Source organism: Oryza brachyantha, chromosome 3, assembly GCF_000231095.2.
Source record: "Oryza brachyantha chromosome 3, ObraRS2, whole genome shotgun sequence".
Lineage (NCBI taxonomy): Eukaryota > Viridiplantae > Streptophyta > Magnoliopsida > Poales > Poaceae > Oryza > Oryza brachyantha.
In genome coordinates this window covers 9,943,699-9,964,824 of record NC_023165.2, presented here as the reverse complement: position 1 = coordinate 9,964,824, position 21,126 = coordinate 9,943,699, and the positions used below count along the sequence as shown (strand labels likewise).

The 21,126-nt window shown below is 37.3% G+C and overlaps 1 protein-coding gene and 1 non-coding gene across 4 annotated transcripts; both read left to right on the top strand.

The window, feature by feature from the left end:
- The first annotated feature begins 5,022 nt into the window (after positions 1–5,022).
- Positions 5,023–21,025, top strand: LOC102710190 (alpha-L-arabinofuranosidase 1-like). 3 transcript variants are annotated; one of them, XM_040521724.1, is made up of 21 exons: positions 5,042–5,185; positions 6,850–7,006; positions 10,556–10,750; positions 12,299–12,353; positions 12,686–12,897; positions 13,211–13,332; positions 13,432–13,585; positions 14,257–14,326; positions 15,366–15,511; positions 15,605–15,650; positions 15,759–15,811; positions 16,349–16,493; positions 16,598–16,716; positions 16,809–16,880; positions 16,955–17,058; positions 17,163–17,219; positions 17,419–17,617; positions 17,694–17,837; positions 18,947–19,162; positions 19,769–20,029; positions 20,449–21,025. In XM_040521724.1, exons 3-21 carry the CDS (start codon positions 10,571–10,573, stop codon positions 20,620–20,622), a joined length of 2,529 nt encoding a protein of 842 aa, XP_040377658.1. In that variant the 5' UTR covers positions 5,042–5,185; positions 6,850–7,006; positions 10,556–10,570; the 3' UTR covers positions 20,623–21,025. The 3 variants fall into 3 exon arrangements, with proteins under 3 accessions (XP_015690842.1, XP_040377658.1, XP_006650000.1); XM_006649937.3 differs by lacking the exons at positions 18,947–19,162; positions 19,769–20,029; positions 20,449–21,025 and adding an exon at positions 18,000–18,418 and having other exon boundaries at positions 5,086–5,185; XM_015835356.2 differs by lacking the exons at positions 6,850–7,006; positions 18,947–19,162; positions 19,769–20,029; positions 20,449–21,025 and adding an exon at positions 18,000–18,418 and having other exon boundaries at positions 5,023–5,185.
- On the top strand, positions 18,326–18,398 carry TRNAE-CUC. The gene has a single exon. It is a non-coding gene; the product is annotated as a tRNA-Glu (tRNA).
- Positions 21,026–21,126: the final 101 nt, after the last annotated feature.

Below are 21,126 nucleotides of genomic sequence, written 5' to 3'. Positions count from 1 at the left end.
GAGCCGAGAGACCACAAAAGCTGCCTTTTTTTTTTTCTCTCTCTCTCGCTTTGATCCATTCTCTCGATGGCTATCGCGCACTCGCGCTGCTCCTGCTCCTGATCCCTTTTTCAGTCGGGGGTCGAGATTTTCGTAAAAGCCACATGCCCCGTTCACATGGCAAGAGAGACATCACCATTGGACCATCTCCGAGACTCTGCACCAGGAACAAAGAATGTTTCAGGCAGGGCCAACTCGGGAATCACCATAGAAAGTGTTTTCCTCTCAAACTTCTTAAGACTTCTGATGACACAAAAACAATAGCAAACCTCGATATATGGCTATTTGTAATCCTACCCACCGGACAAGTGATCTCATACCTTTGGTGTTCTCAGTTTCTGGTGCTGGTGGTGTACGTAGGAAGTCGGGGAAACAGTTTTTAGCATATACCCGTGTGCTTACATACAATCTATATAGTCATCAAAAAATATGAAAAAATTGATAAGATAGATTAATATAAGTTATATCACTTCATAAACATGCAAGATTAAATTCAACTTCTACTAGTTGTAGTAAAAAACAAACAAAACTAAAACTAAGTATACACATATTCATAATTATTTTTGTTATTTTTGCTACAACTTGTAGAAGTTAAATTTAAACTTGCATGTTGGTGGAGTGAAATAACTCATATTAAACTATCTTCTCAATTTTTTTCATATGTTTTGATGACTATTTAGATGGTATGCAAGCAACGGGTGTACCTATACCCGTGTGCTAAAAAAACTGCCTCCCATGAAGTCGTGGGATTCCAATGGCATGCAAGAGCGGTGGAACTATCCAACACCAAGCAGAAGATGCTAAATGTATGTTCTTAGCCGTGAGAAACAAACAAAGATTACTCAACAAAAGGGCATAATTGTTGCATTGACCAAGCTAGAATTAGTTACAAATTGCAATAGATCGTACTCTCTGGTGATCTTACAGGAGATCACACGCTTCATGAAACAATTGGTGTGCCGCCCACGCACACACCAGGGATCTACCGCTGTAGTTTACCTGGAAGAGATCATCGTAGCGGAAGGGCACCGCCCAGCATGCGGCAACCACTGTTGCTGAATGCCAAGGCGCAGACATTCAGCCATTCAGGCTTGCCTCAGTAACTTCGGCGACGAGCCGACGATGGAAGTGACTCGCAAGAGCATGTCTTCATCGTACTGTGTCCAAGGGGTAGTTTGTTTTTAGACTAAACTTTAGCTCCTAGTTACATCAGATGTTTGAACACTTATTATAAATAGTAAACGTAGATTATTAATAAAACTCATCTATAATCTTGGACTAATTCACGAGACGAATCTAATGAGCCTAATTAATTCATAATTAGCCTATGTAATGCTACAGTAAACATTTGCTAATTATAGATTAATTAAGCTCAAAAAATTCGTCTTGCGGATTAGCTCTCATTTATGAAATTATTTTTTTATTAGTCTATGTTTAATACTTCAAATTAGTGTCCAAATATCCGATATGACATGTGACTAAAAAGTTTAGCACCATCTAAACAATCCCTAAAAAGCCAGGTAAAAGAAGGCCTGGTTAGATGAGGAGCTTGTTACGCTGAGATTTGGTGTCTGAAAGTTAAATCATGCGTAGAGTTTACAGCTCCAACAGAGGCAAGCTGGTTATGCTGAGTGCTAAACGAAGCAAATATGGTACTATCGGTTAAACAAAATCAGAAGAAGAAAAATGGTCTCCCCGTTAGATTGGGCCGTTGCAACTATTTCCCAATCGGACTGGGCCATGTGCGTGCACTTGTACATGATGATTGCCTTGATCGGATTAAAAGGTGCCTCGAAACGCACGCGGACGGCGGACACGTGCGAAGTGCGAACCGTGCCACGTAGGATGCTAATGGACCATGATCATTGGACAACCCTATTAATTCTTAAAAAATTTTACGTCAAAACTCCGTATAATTTTATTTTTAACTCATTTTGAACCTAACCCTTAAATTTGATAAATTTAATAGACAAAAAGTTAGACCCATTACCACCCCTACTCATACGCAATGGCAACACCTTCTTCAATGTTAATAGAAGACCTAACTACTAACTCTAAAATCTTTCTATGCTGCTACGAGCAAACATAGAGCCAATTTGTATAATAGTTACGCATAAATGGGTAACATCATCAATGCATGGTCCACCTCTTATATATACATAGTGTTTTAGAACTTGTGTTATAGCTGGTTGTAAATCTATAGCCTATTTTTCTTCTCTCCTTTTCTCTCTCCTCTATGTAATCACAAATATGACGTGTAATTTTTAGAGCCCGCTTAATCACCTATTGTGCTCTCTCTTATAGCTAGAAACAATGTGCAGCGTTGCAACGCTTACCTACATACGTTTTGCCCTATTTATTAGCAAATCATGTTCAATATAATGTATGGTCAACTTAAATATTGATTAATTTAATACCTCATTATTTGAAGAGAACTTAATGTATTTAATTTGTACTTTTAATATCCATGTTTATAATATACTCTCTCTGGTTAAAAGTATTTATCGTCTTAGAACAAAATTTAGTTAAAATTGAAAATTTGACAAATAAATTTATATTAAAATAAATTTATAAAACCTAATAATTTTACGACATTATGATAATTCTTTTCTATATCATTTGTCTTATATTTAAACTAAGCATTTAAAAAATAATAGATGGTGGGAATTTTAGAAGTGTTACCAAATCTAGTCCTAAACATAATTATTTTTGACCGAAGGGAGTATAGTTGTATGTTTACAAAATTAAGTGTTTTTTATAGCCCAAACACTCAAAAGTATTTGCATACCTTAAATTGCATTCCCTCTAGTCTTATAATACTTGTCATTTTCAACGACGACATAGTCTCTGAAATTCATCTTTGATTAAGATTTTCTATTGTAATATATATAATAAATAAATAGTTTTTACTTTATATGGAAGTTTTTTAAAGATTATCTACATATGTTGTTTCAGTGTCGTTAATACACATTTTTAAAGTTATTAATAGTCAAAATTTTAAAAATTTGACCTTAACCTTATCTAAGATGATAAAAATTATCAAACTAGAGGGAGTGATTAAACTGTCAACTAATGATGAAACATATAATTTTTGTTTTGTGAGGACATATATTTTTCCCCTTGTTTTAATAATTATTATTTATCTAATTCTTTTATAGCCAAAACACTTTCTCTTCATCCTTTGTATTTTTTTGCCATACATGTGAAGTAATATGAAAGGCACATTCTTTTCGGTAAATACTATGTAACATCTGTTATCTATTATTGTGAACTCATGTCACGAACAATAATGAAAATAGACAGCGGGAGGTAACTTTTCCTATCTATTCTAGTTAAATGTGAATTCAAGTACAATTATATTATGGTCTTTCATCTCATCGGCCCTCGTACAATGAATGTGATGAGTTTTTATATCCAGATGTTTACATAAATAAGTTCCTACATCCATACCAATATAATTGTATTTCTGGATTTCTATATCACACGTTTTACAGTTTGTCTTATTTTTTAAAAAATATGATTTTTTCTTAAAATAGTCACACATAAAGTATTACTCATATTTTGTCATCTAATAAGAATAATAAAATACTAAACATAATTCTTTTAAATAACACAAACAATTAAACGTTAAACATAAACAATGCAAAAAAAATTACTTATTATAAGACAGAGGAAGTATAAGATCATTCCTTTAAAGGCTGGGAGATCAGATAAGTCTAATGGTAATTTGAATAATATATTAGATCACTTTGTGAGCTATCACTTTCACAGAAGTACTGGTCTCCATACATCTTGAAAGCATATTCCTCAATAATGTAATTGATATGATTCTTAGCCCCTAGTCAATTTCATCACTTGAGGAGCTACTTGTCTTCTTGCTAGTTTGCCTTGTCACTCTTTATTCCATGCAACAACAGAGTTCAGGATCGAGCACTCCTAGTCCTACCTGCCACCTTGTCTCATGACAAATAGCTTTTCTACTTGTTCAAAGATAAGTTGTATGTTCTCTATGTGCTCACTGTTGCAAATTATGATTAGATTCAGATTAATCCTAGAAGGGTAGAGGGTATATATATACATGGGCCTTGGGCCACACATCAATAGAAAACCCTAGCTCGATACCATGTTTCAAATTGTGATTAGATTCAGGTTAACCCTATAAGGGTAGAGGGTATATATATACATGGGTCTCATGGGCCTTGGGCCATACACCAACACTCACAACTGATTTTCGGTTGAACAGGAGATAAGATGTTTCCATCTATATAAAATGATATGCACAAATGAAAAGTACACCAAAAATGATTAATTATATCATAATATTATAATTTCTCTGGTTTTGAAACGTGTCACTGCAATTCGTATAGTTTATTCTAAAACTTAATTTTGGAGTTGATTTTGAGTTTTTTATCATAATTTATTTTACACCGTTGCTTTAGGATATTTCAATATAAATATATACTCCCTCCGTTTCATAACGTAAGATATTTGACTTTTTTCTTTCAATATTTGACCACTTGTCTTATTCAAACTTTTATGGAAATATTATTTATTTTGCTTGTGACTTATTTTATTATCAAATAACTTTAAGCATGACTTGTTATTTTTTATATTTATACTAAATTTTTAAATAAGACGAATGGTCAAACAATACAACTAAAAAAGTCAAATATCTTAAATTATGAAACGGAGGTAAAAGTTTTATACATAAATTATTTTTAACTACTTATACGTTGTTTTCTTATAATAAGTATAAACCAAACTATATTGGTGCTCATCTCTATCATCCCGTCGGTAATTGAAGGAAGTGAAACCAAAAATCGAAATTTCACCTTAATCTCAACACTAATTCGCCGATCCAAGCTCCTAATCCCACTCATCCGCAAGTTGACCTGTTCACTGCGATAAGCTCGCGGCCAGAGCAGGTTGGCTTGGCAAGCAACGCCAACGCTCCCTCCCGTCCCGGTCCTCCCCCAACGCCAACCCCACCCGTTCGATCGCGATCCCATGGGCGCCGGCGTCCCTCACGGCCACCTGCCCTGGACAGCGACGTCGAGGCGCCGGCCGCCCTAGAAATGCCGCCTCCGGCGCTGCCCCCCTCGCCTCAATCCGGCACTGGCGAGGTGGCGCAGCGGCCCTCGAAAAGGTTCTCCCTCGTTCGATTTCTCTCGCGACTGCTCTATTTTTTTTTTGTGCTAGTTTTGCTTTTTCGAGTGCGCGATTTTGTTTCAGAGGCGACGCTTTGGTTAAGCATCATGTTTAGGAGGGGAATTAGCGTATGCTTTGCTTTAGGGTTACTCTTGGAGTCATCAGTCATTGGGGGCTTGGGGCACTTGCCTGTGCATTTAGGGTGTATTTGGTACTCTTGTATGTGGCCTCTGCCAGTGCCAGGGCCTGTGCATGCAGCATTCGATTGATTGGTTGCCTAGCTCACTGTCAGAGAGCTCTCTGTTGATGAAAAAGCAAGTCATATTGCCGGGTGAAAATAAACCCGAGCTGTGTTTCTCGCTATAACATGACGGGCTAATTCAAATACAAGCAACTAGATAACTTCTCTACATAGCCAGACAAAATAAATACACTGTAACAAACAAGTAAAGGATGATTGTCCGAACCAAACTCAAGTTGGGCCATCTCCAACATAGCGGAAACCAAAAATACCTTTATTGTGCAGTTCACTGTTTGTGCCAAATGGTCTTGTTTGCAGCACCGGTTTCCCGCTATTTGCGGAAATGCCCTCTTACTGCACTATCCGAGTTTCCGTTTGTTTGCTTTTACTGTAAAATCTTGTGGTATGCTCTGCAAATCTGATAACGTTACATGCTCAAAAAATCTTAAAAACTTAGGGGCTGATTGTTTGGAGGGGCTAATCCATAAGTCTCTCCATTTTAGTTCCTTTTAGTCCTTAAAATACTAAACAGGAGAGACTAAAAGGGACTAAAACTATCTAGTTCCATAAGTCCCTAGGGGAGGTGCCAAAAATAACTAAAGGCCTATAATACACCTACTCTACTACTCTAAACCTATAGCTATATATATGTGCTGTGTACTATAGAGTAGGTCATTTAATGAAGTTTTAGTCCCTCTAAACAAATAGGGTAGGACTAAAAGAGACTTATGTTATTAGGACTAAAAATTAGTCCTAAGACTTATAGAAACAAACAGCACCTTTAACTTTTCCCAAGGGTGATGATTTGTGAAGGCGGCAGTTCATAATTAACATTGATGGGCACAAAATTGAGCGAGGAAAGGGCTAGGTTGTCACAGATGAAACCGCAGACAGTGTTTCCTACTTGTTGCGTGTATTGCTTGCATCGAAGGAGAAAACGACGGTTGCGTCTTGCTTGCCCGCGATCCATTGTAAACTCTAAGGAGTAAACTGCAAGTGAGATGATCATGTCAGCGACCTGTTTGTTAACTTCTCTCGTCTTCTGTTGGCTTTACTTCTACTCATGCTGTACTGGTGACTGGTCTGAGCTAATTGCTATATAGTATATCGTATTCTTGATGTCTTGCCGTCCATAATAACTACACATAGTACGCCCTCGGTTTACATATTAATTTGATTTTTGACTTGTCTTTGGTTCCCCTTCAAACGAAACAAACATGTCATTAAAAATACTAGGGACATTTCATTTAATAAATTCGAAATTTGGGATTAGCAAATACAAAATTATATTATAGAATTTATTTACCTCGAAATTATTAGAAAGCTGTACTTCTTTGTCCAAGAATGAACTATGTATAAGCTTTTTTTTTGTCCTAAAAAGCCGTAGACTTTAACCTAGTTTTCATTACATGATGTTGCAGTTAATTACATGTTTGGTAGATGTTATGGCCGTTCTGGCCTGTGACCGTTGTGGCCTGTGACACGCATTATTTGTCGGAAATCACAATTTTTGGAATAAGAGGCTAGAAGGAATAAATGATGGTACCATTTTCGCAGCAATATTCCTAAGCTTAAATGGTCAGTTGATAAAATAATTGTTTTTCCTTGATCTTTATGATTTCTGTTAGACTTAAATTATTTGTGAATGGAGGGGTAACTGATATGAATAACCTCTTCTTTTAATGTAAGCTGCTATAATTTGAAATTAGTTAATGTATTTAGTATATGATTAAAATTATAATATTTATTTTATTAACCCTAGCCCGTCTATTACGGTGTAATACGCGGGTTGATGATTAGTTCTATTATTTTTAGAAGGTACTAGGTATAACAAAGCAAGAGGAACCTTTTTTTTTATTTTTGTTTATCCATGTATGTGTTGACATCCGTGCTGACAAAATCATGCATAACAAAACCAGTCTCTTGGACGATGGTTTGGCTTTTTTAGGGAGAGGAAAATTTGCAACCGAAAAATAATTTATGATTAAAACTTTTATATAATGTGTTCCTAACAATTAAAAAGGTAAGTTTGAAATATAAATTACGATAAGACCCTAAATCAACTCTAAATTTAAGGTTAAAAATTTAAATTTTGACTTATAAGCATAATATGAAGCAAAAAGATGGTTCCTCCTTACCCCAGGAGTCTCGTAAGCTTGTTTAAGACGTCTCCTATCTAAGTAGCATTAGATAATTATTAGTCCTCATCTTGCTTAGCAATTGCCTGTCAAGATACCTAGCATAAACTTATGCAGGTTGCGTATAGAAAATATTTCGGTGTCAACTCTCTGTTTCAACATCATACATGAAAAACTATAGGATGAATGTCTAGCTAATATAATAGAATTTTCTGTAGGACCGCTAATATAATAAGAATTTTCTGTTGCCGAACCCCTAGCTAAGCACCCAACTACCGTGGCTTGTGATTGCGAACTCGTCTTTCTTGTGCTAGTTTTTCTGGTTCCCCCTCAACGTGAGCAATGTATCGTAAGCTTTAAATTAAACTTCCTAGCTTAACAACTATTTTTTATTTAATATTTTATATACATGTTTTTAGCGATCTAAAAGTAAAACACTGAAAAAATAAACTATGTAAAAAAATCCTAAAATCAACTTCAAATTTAGTGTTAAAATTTTAAATTTAAATTTATAAACATAAACAATAAGTAAAGAAAAAAAACGAGGCTGTTACTCCATCAAGCCTCACATCTGCAGTGCATGCAATTTGGCACGACTAACCAATGTTCATGTTCCCCTCTTATGATGTACTAAGTTTATCAATTATTATTTTTTCAAAACCAAAATATCATTCTTACCATGAGCTATAAACAAAACCGCTTTCAATAATATATGTGGTATGTGATATAAAACCATATATAAAAACTTATTTTCATATACAAATATACGAAGAGAATTGCCTATATGGATAGGGGGTATTTTTGTGTACAGTCCTCATGATATGTACCCTTAAAATCTAAGAACAGTGAGAAATTTCTAGAGCCGCTAAAAAGACCTTTCGAAGCATGGACACGTTCTTTTCTGAAAATACTATGACCATCTATTATCTATTTTAAAATGATGTACGCAAATCAAAAAGCACATTAAAAATGTTATTGGATCATGTCATTATAATTTCTCCACTTTTAGAGATCTCAGTCTTGGTCGACCTCCAGTGTCGCTATCTTTGGGGATCTTTTAGAAGAGCAGAGCGGTCTTGCCCCCTTCTCTCTCTACTCCCCCCTCCTCCCTCTGCTTGAGTTACTTTTTGTTGGTTAGTTACGCGTCTAGTTTAATCGTTCTATCTTTTGTTTTTTTAGATATTAGCCTTAAGTCCGACAAGCTTCTAGGCGTCATGTACCAAGATTCTTCCTGATGTACAAGTATTTTGTAAGTTCGAGATAATTTCTCCACTTTTAAAATACAACATTACAATTCACGTAATTAAGACATGACGTTACGATTTATATGTATTTGAGATATGTGATCGCTTGCCTGTTTGACGATTATTCCATTTTTTGACCGAAATGCCCCTATCTTCATCCTCTATCCCCTTCTTTTCTCATTTTACTTACTCCGGCGGCTCCTCCCCTTCTCTACTCCGGCGGCAGAACACCAGACATGGAGGCGGCGGAGGTTCAGGTTAGTGGCTCCTCCCACTACTCCCCATCCCCCACCAACTCTTCCTCCCTCTATCTTCTCACTCCGAGCAGCATCGACGGCCAGGCTGGGGGGAGCAGATGGGCGACCTCGCCCCTGCTACCGAACTCATAATAAGTGCTATGTCCCCAACCTCTCTGCCACCGGATGCGTCGACCTTATCCGTCTCCTTCCCCGACCTCGCCTCCACCCGGCTTGCCGGCACTAACCCCGCCCACGCCAACCAGGAAGATGGCGTCATGGCGGCGCCAACCCCGCACGTCTTCATCCTCGATCACTCTGCCAACTATAGGTTCGCTGCATCCACCAATCTCGCGGCAGCATTGTCCCCCGATCGCCTGGTCTGCCGGCCTCGACCCAATGCACGCCGGCAGGGAAGACCGAGTGATGAGATGCGCTGGCGCACTTAGCTGTGCATTTATTGTACAGTTCTCTACCCTCATTTTTCTTATTAGAAAAATTTAAATTTTGATTTATCCTGTTTTATTGCAAAAGATGGCCTCGTGGCACGGGTCAAGTGGTCTACAGTATGTGGCACGGGTTTCTCGCTATCCGCGGAAATGCCCTCTTGCTGTACTATCCGAGTACGACTTTGTCCTAAATTTCTGAGAGTTTTTTTATAATTTTTTTACTCTTCGTCTTATTTAAATTTATTAATATTTTTTTATCATAGGATAAAACATAACTAGCACTTTATAGGTGACTATTTTTTTAACTTTTTTATAAATTTTTTAAATAAAACAAATGGTCAAATATCAAACCTAGAAATGCTTTTATTTTGGGGACGGAGTAGTATCCGTTTATTTTCTTTTACGGTAAGCCAACTCACACCTGGTCACATGCACTACTTCATCCAAATATCTGTGGGTGTAGGGCGGCTGATTGTTTGTGTGTTTTATGAAAAAAAAATTAAATGACATATTTGTAAATGATAAATAATTTGCTAATAAAAATTATATATATATTCTTAACTATTTAAAAGTCAAGAAAAAACTCTAAATTAACTCTAAATTTAAAGTTAAAAATTTAAATTTTAACTTATAAATATAAGTATAAGCGAAAAGATGGTTATTCTGGTCAAGTGTGATGAATTTGTGAAGGTCGCAATTCATAATTACCATTGATGGGCACAAATTTGAGCCAGGAAAGGGCTAGCTGGTCCTACCAGGAACTAGTCACAGTGAAACCGCGGTCAGTGTTTCCTAGGTGTATTGCTTTACAAGTTTACATCGAAGGAGAAAACGACGGTTTTGTGTTGCTTGCCTGCGATGCTCGTGTCAGCGACCTGCTGTTGCTAACTTCTTCTCTCGTCTTCTGTTGGCTTTACTTCTACTCATGCGGTACTGATCTGAGCTATTCTCTCGTTTTCTTGCTGTCTTGCTGTCCATAATAATTACTGTACGCTCTTGGGTTCGCAGTATATGTATTTGTGCACATAGAACCTGTATTGAGCTATTGCTTTGGTTTCAGCTGTGACAGGTCAGGATGGGCGTTCGGAGAGGTTGTTTGGATTGCTCATTGTTCCATATGCTGGTTCTCGTTTGCGGCCTGTGCCAGGTGCTCTTTGTTGGGACGGTCACGGGCCAAACTGCTCAGTTTAGTGTAGATGCTTCACCCCAGAATGGTCAGACGATCCCTGACAAAATGTTCGGAATCTTTTTTGAGGTGAGCTTACTGTTTAACTTTTGATTTATACAAGTTTTTGAGTAGTTATTTCATTTTTTAGCCATGTGCAATAAGAAGAATGTTTCAATAATGCCAAAGAATCTGCTATTCCAGCTCAGTATACTCCTGCACTTGTGTACATTCGCCCTCATCTTTCCGTTCATGTTTATGCTTATAAGCCAACATTTGATATTTTTTTCAACATTAAATTTGGAGTTGATTTAGGGGATTTTTCACCGAAGTTTATTTTTCAACCCTATCTTTTAGATTGCTAAGAATACGTATATAACAATTTTATTTATAAATTATTTTTTGTTTGTAAATATGCCGTCCGGCTTTTTAAGCCAAACAATCACCCCTATTGACCTTAGTGTCAGCTATTATCAACTGCATCGTTTGTAGAAGGGGCATCACATCTTTACATATACTAATTGGAGGCTCTCCTAGAAGCCACCACATTAATCTAAAAGCTAAAAATTCCCATGTAAATCATAAATTCCAGAAATTATCACATAATCTAAAAAAGACAAGATACTGATCATCTAAATTTTATAATGCTATAAATCAGTGATTTAGATCAAATCTTGTGCAATCATGTACCAACACAAATCAACAGTCATATATAGCCACATTGTAGAAGAAATGAAAGAATTAGAGTCCTATGCACTAAGAAAAGAAAAAGAAAATTAATCCAGGCTATCATCTTAATTTCCTTTAAAATTTAATCCACAGGTTAGATGAATTATATATATTAAAAATGTCAATTTAGATGAAAAAGGGATAAACGACAGATGTTGTCTTATCCGGACTCTTGCTTTCAGCCTTGCAATGTGTGTCAGTGTGCCCCCCGGGTCTGAGTTCTGCGTACTTGATGACTCCTGTATTTCTGTACACGACCAGATGCAGGGAAAAAAGGTACATCATATACACGCATGATGAATGGCGTGTGGTTTAGAAATTAATAAATTTAAAGGGACAACGGATTTTATGAAAAAGTATACATCAATTGTAAGATGCACGTATAACTAATAAAGTCTAAATTTAGGAAAACAATTATGAGAAAATATATGATAGCTAAACTATATATCTTTGTACATAATTTGGGTATTAAAAATTTTAGAATGTAGTACAACTTCCAAGAATATAAATAAAATAAAGTAGTTGCTGGACCTGACACCTGATTAAAAACAAATACACGAAAATCCAAGTAAAATATATGAAAATCAGATGTCCTGAAAAATACGGACAAATCCTACTGGAAAATTAGAAGGAAAAAAAAAAGGACGTGCATGTGCATGGGTTGATGGCTAGTTGTGCATGATTCACAACTTGTAAAAATGCAACACATCCAATATCCATTTTGATAAAGTACAGTACTACTGCAGGTGAGAACTAATTTGCTTTGAAACTAGTAAGTAAAAGCAGTTCGTTGATTAACTGTTTTAATTCAACTTTTTAGACCACGACAACAGAAAATGTAGAATAGACTTGTGGGCTACTTACTTTTAGTACTTTTCAGATGACGATTCTTGTTAATATTACTTGTAGGAGCTCAACCATGCTGGGGCTGGTGGACTGTGGGCAGAGCTTGTAAGCAACAGAGGTAATGGAGTGTGCTGTCTTAGGTTTGAGAAATATAACAGGCAGTTCTGTTTATCTGATAAAATGTTTATTGTCTCGGCCTTTTCTTTTGTATTACTGGAAATAGTTTTATAATTCCATCATCAAACTGTTTCCGTGTACATGCTATTGCTTATAGTTGATTTCCAGAGAAATTAGGGCTATGATTATCCTTTGCTTTAACTCACTATACAGGTCTGGTTACTGGCTATTCAGATCTCGTTTAGTGGATGGTTTAAAGATTCAACCCTGGATTGCTCTTTGTCCTTATATTGTTATGTTTTATGTGCAAATTTCTAACTGTCCAAGTTTCAGGTTTCGAAGCTGGTGGCATTAATACTCCTTCAAATATTGACCCATGGTTGATAATTGGAGATGAATCAAATATTATTGTGGCAACAGACAGGTCATCCTGTTTTGCCAGTAACCCAATTGCACTTCGGATGGAAGTGCTTTGTCGAGCTAGTGGAACTAATGCTTGCCCTTCAGGAGGTGTTGGTATCTATAATCCTGGTTTCTGGGGCATGGTATGATCTTATTTAACACAAGTACCAAGAGTTTATTTCTGAATCTCATGGGGTAGTTTCAATTTTTTTTTCATATGCCTATCGTCTATTGAATATCTTTGAAAGGAAACATGGAATTTTTGCATTTATGTGTTTGGTAGATAACTTTGCATCCCCTGTGGTCTTTACTTGCTACTTTGCTAGTGACACACATTATTACCATTATATGAAACATGGCTATTCTTCATCCTTCCACCTTGACATATAAATATGTAAACCTGTCTCCAGTATAATGATAATGATTTCTATTGTTCATTTGCTCTCTCTTCTGCAGAACATTGAGAAAACAAAGATTTATAAAGTTAGCATGTACATTAGGTCATCAGATTCAGTGGATTTGGCAATTTCTTTGACAAGTTCAGATGGTCTTCAAAATCTAGCCACTCATACCATCACGTAAGAAATGTCATATTGCTCAGTTACTGAAAATTCTCAATTTATTACCTCTTTGACACTTGTAGTGAAATGAATGACGCATGTCAAATTTTCTTGTAGGGCTGAGAAGGGAGATTTTGCAGAATGGACAAAGGTTGAGTTTGATTTACAGTCAGGTGAAAGAAATACTAATTCAAGACTGCAACTTACAACCACCAAAAATGGCATAATTTGGTTTGACCAAGTATCAGTTATGCCATCAGACACTTATATGGTAACTTATTTATCATGCTTCTACCTTTTGCTTTGTGATATTATGGTAGAAACAGTATGCACCACTATATGACCATACAACACAGGTTATGAGAAGCAGTGAAGAACAGAACAACAGTAAATCCTACCATGCAGTTAATATTTGCCTGTCACTGGTCTTGTCATACTCCCTCATTTTTTAAATGTATGACTATGTTGAATTTTGGACATGACATTTAAAATGTATGATGCTTCCAAATCCATTAAAAAATTTAGTGGGAATATGCAAAAATATAAATCGTGCTTAAAGTACCTATAATGGTAAAACAAGTCATGACAAAATAAATGATACTTGCGTATTTTTTGGAATAAGATGAATGGTCAAATTGTTATGTCCAAAAGTCAACAACTACATTTAGAAACAGAGGTAGGACTAATATATTCAAACATGCCACAACTGGACCCAGAATATTCACTAGATAAGATTATGTTGTCACTGTCATGAAGTTATATTAGTGTACATTTAATATGCAAGCTGTAACTACAATCATCACAAATTTGCATTTTAGCACTGAGAATTGATAGTCTAAGAAGAAGAGATAGAAAATATATTAAATTATAGTCAACTAACGTGCTAAGGAGTTTCGATCTCTTGATTTAACGGTAATCCTTTTTTATCATTTTTGTTCTCAGGGTCATGGTTTCCGTAAAGATCTTGCCTCTATGCTAGCAAATCTAAAGCCTCGGTTTTTAAAGTTTCCAGGTTTGTCGTCTATATGTTTTATGTTACCTATGCCTAGTACTCGCTTACATGTGATTCTGATTGAAGTGCCTGAATCTGTTATTATTATGTCTCAGTTTTGAATCATTTGTTAATTTATAAGAGCATATCTAGAATGATGCTCAATGTTATGCTTATATGCCAAGCAATCACTTTGACTTGTAGAGCATTAAATGCATGTATCTTGCACACACTTTAGCCCTTTTTGTCAAAATTGTATTTTGCACTAGTATGGTATTACACTGGCAGGCAGACTCAAAAATAACAAGCTAGTGATCTACTAAGATAAATGCATTGCAATTTCCATCGTGGTTAAATACTAAGTTTGCTAGGTGTTGATAATGCATGTATGCATGTATATTCTAAGAAATTTCATTGCAATCTCCATCATGTTTAAATACTAAGGGCTCCTTTGGAATGCAGGAATGAAAAATATACAGGAATAGGAAAAACGTAAGAATAGATATTGTTTGGATTGGATATGAAAAACACAGGAAAAATATAAATGCTGTTTCAACACAAGAATAGATAAAACACATGATTCTTGCTAATTAAGTATACAATATAGTTTTTGTTGCTTTTCATGAATGTTTAGATTATGATAATTTGAAGTCACAAGCATTGATTTGCCTTGGACTTCTCAAAGGAAAATAAAAAAGAGCTTCTAATGAATATTCAAATTCCTATGAAATCGTGGGCAAAGGAAATTTTCCTCTGAAATTCCTACAATCCAAACGAGGCCTAAGTTTGCTAGGTGTTGATTATGCATGTATGCATATTTTCTCTTTTTTCTTTAGGTGGAAAAATATGTCATGGGAAATTATTTACTGAATGAGTTCCGTTAAATACTAGGTTCGCTAGGTCTTGATAGTTCATACATGCATATATTCCATTATTGTCCAGATTATTCATTATTAAGCAAGGATCAACTAAGAAAATGCATTGCAATTTCCATCATGGCTAAATACTAAGTTTGCTAGGTGTTGATAATGCATGTATGCATATTCCCTATTTTCTTTAGGTGGAAACTATGTCATGGGAAATTATTTACTGAATGCATTCCGGTGGAGTGAAACCATTGGACCTTGGGAAGAGAGACCTGGTCACTTTAATGATGTTTGGGATTATTGGACTGATGATGGACTAGGATTTTTTGAGTTCCTTCAAGTGAGTAAAATGCTCCAGCTTGGCTCAGAACTGAAAGTAGCCAAATAATTGCAACCAACTTTTAAGCTGATATACGTTGTTTTGTTGCTGTAGCTGGCAGAAGACCTTGGTGCCTGCCCAGTTTGGGTGATCAATGATGGTAAGTCTTGTGTCTAGAAAGTAAACAAAGGCATAATAAGTCTCATTGAGTATTTTGAGGTGTAATATACCCTTGATTTTTGCGTTCATATTCTTTTCAACGTCGCAGGGGCCAGCCTTAACGAACAAATTCCATCTGCAACAATAACTGCTTTTGTAAAGGTTTGTGCTTATTATGAAACTGGTCCTTCGGATAACATAAGTGCTGATATCTTAAGTAAAACTGCTTATGCTCTTGCATGTGCAAAGTGCATTTTATCTACATGCTTGAATTAACCATTTTACAGTATTAAGGTGGCAAAATTACAAAAAAGGAAGGCTACCTATTGGCTACTTTTATCCCAGAATAGAAGCTTACAAAGAGCAGAAAGGAACCGGAACAAGCACAATCTTGTTCGAGAGTTGAGATTTGAGAAACGGCATATGTCCACAAAGCAAATACTTTTTATGTCTGAGAGCTGGAAATGAAGAAAAAAAAATCAAATCTCAGCATGATGCCTTGTTTCTTTCATAGTTGCCAATTCTGTCATTCCTAGTTGCACTATGCAAAATATGACAGATATTACCTCAGTGGAAGCACTTCCTGTAGTAATAGTACATAGATCCATTGAAGATATTTTTGTCATTATACTTACCAAAGTACACAAAAACCATCTTATGTCTTCTTCCTTCAATCTCTTCATGCATGCCATGTTGCAGGATGTTGTTAATGGCATTGAATTTGCAAGGGGAGACCCTGAGACTACATGGGGTTCAGTTCGTGCAGCCATGGGACATCCAGAGCCCTTTCCTCTTTACTATATTTCAATAGGGAATCAAGAATGCTCAAAGCCGTACTACAAAGGTTTTGTTCTCTCATGTCTGACAACATAATAAGTACCTTTTCAAAGCAACATATTGTTTATGTTTCTTATACTTGATAAACTATGTGCTTGTCACATTTTGTAGAGAAATACATTAAGTTCTATTCTGCAATAAAAGCATCTTACCCTGACATCAAAATCATATCAAGCTGTGATATATCTTCCATTTCACCAGTCAACCCTGCTGATCTATATGATGTCCATGTAATTACTGTATTGCTCAGTCTTCACTTGAAAAAAAATCACATCTTATTTCAGAATACCTTAGGTGATTTTTGACATTCTCTCTGTGGTAGGTTTATACATCGTCTGGTGATATGTTTGCCAAAACAAGAATGTTTGATAACACACCCCGCAGTGGACCCAAGGTATTGTCTATCAATTACTGTCTCATCTTTTATGCCTTCAAATGACTGGTCATGTGCCTTGTGTGTACTGGCAGGCATTTGTTAGTGAATATGCGGTGACTGGAAATGATGCTGGCCGAGGAACATTAGTAGCTGCTCTCGCAGAAGCTGCATTCCTCATTGGATTAGAGAAAAATAGGTCCTTTGCTTCTTTTATGACATTTCTAGTTTTGGCATCTGGGTGATGCTTGCTTTTGTAGTTTTGTTGGAAGCTTAATTGTTTCGCAAACTGTTTCTGTGCAGTGATGTGGTCGAGATGGCAAGTTGTGCTCCACTCTTCGTGAATGACAACGATCGCAGGTAAATTGGCACTCCAATCAAGCTTTCATCTGCACTTTAATCTCCTCATCCTGCTACATATACTAAAGACAGGTTGAATTTTGGATATACTCGGCTACTCCATAGACAAACTGTAGAAGTATCACCAGATATAGAACATATGTAGTAGTTCTTCATGATAACTGTGTTTCCACCGATGATGGCATTCCCTGTTGAATAGGTTTAGTCCAGATGCCATAGTCTTCAACTCATGGCAGCACTACGGTTGTCCAAACTACTGGATGCTCTACTTCTTCAAGGATTCAAGTGGTGCGACACTTCATCCCTTGACGATTCAAGTGTCAAACTATGATCAATTGGTCGCGTCTGCTCTCACTTGGCAGAATTCTAATGATGGAAACACTTACTTGAAAATAAAGGTATTTTTATTCTCTACCCGGAACATCGCTGAGACAACTGAAATTGAAATAACCAACCAGCAATTTTCTCTCGCAGGTTGTCAATTTTGGTAACAAAGCTGTTAATCTTAATGTTTCTGTAACTGGACTGGAGAATAGCATTCAGGCATTTGGCTCCATAAAGACGGTGCTTACATCTGGTTGGCTACGGGATGAGAACTCTTTCCAACAGCCAGACAAGGTTTGCTTACATTTGTTGTATTCACTTCAGTGGTACTATTTTTCTGAAGAAAAAAGCGCTTCCAAATGCGAGATGATGAATGGTTATTTCGTGGATTTCGTAGTCACAGTGTCTGCAATGTGTGTAACCTGTCTCATGGAACTTTGGTGTGAAATGCTACAGGTGGTGCCAGCGGCAAGCCCCATAACCAACGCGGCCGAGCAGATGGGTGTCATAGTGGATCCATACTCCCTCACCTCGTTCGATCTCCTCTTGGACAGCGGCACAGGAATATCGGAGTCGAGCTTGCATCCAAGCATGTGAATACAATACGAATTTGTGAATAAAACTATATATACACACACTAAAGAAGTACTATAAATATTGCTCACCTGTTTAGATAAACAGCCGAAGTCCTCGAATTTGGTGTACATGTTTTCAGGATTATGCGCTGTTCGCTTGTAAATATATTCATCTTTGTACTTTTGCATGTGTCATGTTGGCAAGTATCCGTTGTAGTCTAGCTGGTTAGGATACTCGGCTCTCACCCGAGAGACCCGGGTTCGAGTCCCGGCAACGGAATCTTTTGCCGCTCTGTACTTTTTTTTTTCGGTTTCATAATCTTTTTTTGCAATGAATCATTGCAAGAGAAACGAACATGTTTTGCCGTTCTATACTTTTCTTTTTCGATTTCATATCGAGTTGTTTTCCTTTTGTTTCTGACAAATTTCGCAGAAAAAAACGGACGTATATACCAGCATTTTCTCCCTGAAAAATTAGAAGTATTCTCCGCTGTTTCCGTGAACAAACCTCAAGTGAACAGCACTCGTTTTTCTTGTCCTAATCACGCGGAGAATCCTTGCCGCTCTCGAATTTAAGAACTCAATTTTAGAAAGTACTCCAAAATTAAAGCGTTGCGGGGGCGCACCCAAATTTCTCGCTCGCCCTCCTCCCTAATCCCGGCAGTGAGCGACCACCGCGAGAGCGCGCTCGTCGTCCCCCGCTCCGGCCCCACCATGTCTCCCGCTCCACCGCCGCCGTCGCCGTCGCGCGGCCGCATCCGGCCGTGGCTGGTGGTGGGCGACCTGGTGCTGGCGGCGATGTGGGTGTGCGCTGGCGCGCTGGTGAAGCTCGCCGTGTACGGCGTGCTCGGCCTCGGGGGCCGCCCCGAGGCCGACGCCGCCAAGGTCGCGCTCTCCCTGGTCTACATGTTCTTTTTCGCCTGGCTCGAGGGCCTCACCGGCGGCGCCTCCTACAATCCGCTCACCGTCCTCGCCGGTGCTCTCGCGTCCCGCGGCGGCCCCTCTCTCTACTTGTTCACCGTCTTCGTACGGATCCCTGCGCAGGTTATGCCCCCCTCCCTATCTTATTTTGGTACTAGCTGATATGCAAAATCTTTTTTACCTGCTTGATTTGTTCTACACAGAACGGTATAACCTCATCTGGTAATTTGGTCAACTTTAATACATTATACATTTAGTCCTAACACAATTCAGTCTTGTTGTAGCAATCCATTTACATGGCTTCCGAATGTAATGCACATTATACATGTGTGAACTAAGTTTGGCATTCTCCGGAAAGCTGGGTCAATAAAAATTGGTCCGTTGTCTAAAAAAAATGCTTCTTTTAATGAGAATCTGAGTGAATTCTGTATTATCACATTCAATTCTTTGAGAAAATAGTCTTGCGGCACCATGGATGAAAGAGGGAAGAAGGCAGCACACAAGATATGTTACTTTTGATGTGAAATTAGGATATGATGGAAGGACATTGTTGTTAGATCTAACTAATAGATGGTGGAGGTGAGATGTCATGTTGTATCATACTTTTGTAGGGAGTAAAGATTGGTGATGCTGGCAATGTCTATGATTGAGCGGCCTGTTTGTTACAGACATACTGATTTGTGGATTCTCATGTTCATTAAAATAATTGTTGTGACTTTCTTTTATCAGGTGCTTGGGTCAATTCTTGGAGTGAAGCTCATCCGAACAGCTCTGCCAAATGTAGGTAAAGGAGCTCGCTTAAGCGTTGGAGTTCACCATGGAGCATTAGCTGAAGGGTTGGCAACTTTCATGGTTGTTATGGTGTCGGTGACTCTGAAGAAGAAGGAGATGAAAGGGTTCTTTATGAAAACATGGATCTCAAGCATTTGGAAAATGACATTTCATATCCTCAGCTCAGATATAACTGGAGGAATCATGAATCCCGCATCTGTAAGTCCTTTCTATACCTAAGTGCTGAGGTTTTGACTTATCTAGAAATGAAGTTAGAGTCTGAACTGCAATCACATGTCCTATCCTCCATATGAACCAAATTGAATTATTATCCACGGATATGTGCTGGAACTAATTTCATTTTGGCTGTAATCTCGTTCTGCTAGATTATATGGTATACTGTTGTATGTATATCTATGCATTCTTCTAGTTCCCATATGAGGGGCAATGAAATTAGGCAGATTTTATGCTGCAAAAGGCTATTAGGACGAGGGCATACTTAATCGCATCAACTTGGCATTTACTGGCATACATTTTCAAAAAGAAATATACTTGGTATGCATTGTAGCTTGCTTCATGATGGTAAAAATCCCTTTTGAAATCTCTAATAATTTTCCTTCCGCTTCTATATGTCACAGGCTTTTGCTTGGGCCTATGCTCGAGGAGATCACACAACATTTGACCACCTACTTGTATATTGGCTTGCACCCCTCCAAGCAACCTTGCTAGGAGTATGGATCGTCACCTACTTAACTAAACCCAAGAATATCAAGGAGCAAGAAGAAGATGAAAGCAAAACCAAGAAGGAATAGACTATTGATGAGGTAGGTTCACCATTTGTTGTGGAAGTGTGGAACAAGGACTTCAGTTCCATTTTTTTTCACCAGGCAAGACTGGCCTTGAACTAATGTAAAAATTCTCAATTTTATGCTGTAATCCCTTATCAATGTGTATATCCTGTATCTAGCTTATTTTAATTGTGCTGAAGCTTGTCAATGATTGCTCAGCCAATTATTAGAAATACAAGGGAACAAGACAGAACAAAAATTCCATTATTATGTACAATGATACATTATTCTTCACTAATGTTTTCCAGTCGTCTATATGAGCTGGCAGCTTGTGATGACATAAGCTGGAAATGCAACTCTTGAGTTTTACAAAAGAAGGGGTGAAAACAGACAAATTGGAGAGCAATGCTGGTGGCGCCTTATTTATTTGCAATTCTATTTTATTACCAGATTTGGGATATTATATTTACTTCAGATTGGGACTGGTTTGAATATCAGTGTTTTATTCAAACAAAGATAAACCTCCCT

Coding starts and splice junctions, on each gene's coding strand:
- LOC102710190 (XM_040521724.1), top strand. CDS start 10,571: ATGGGCGTTCGGAGAGGTTGTTTGGATTGCTCATTGTTCCATATGCTG. Junction 13,333..13,431: donor CTAGCCACTCATACCATCAC/GTAAGAAATGTC, acceptor ATTTTCTTGTAG/GGCTGAGAAGGGAGATTTTG. Junction 15,512..15,604: donor GATTTTTTGAGTTCCTTCAA/GTGAGTAAAATG, acceptor TTGTTGCTGTAG/CTGGCAGAAGACCTTGGTGC.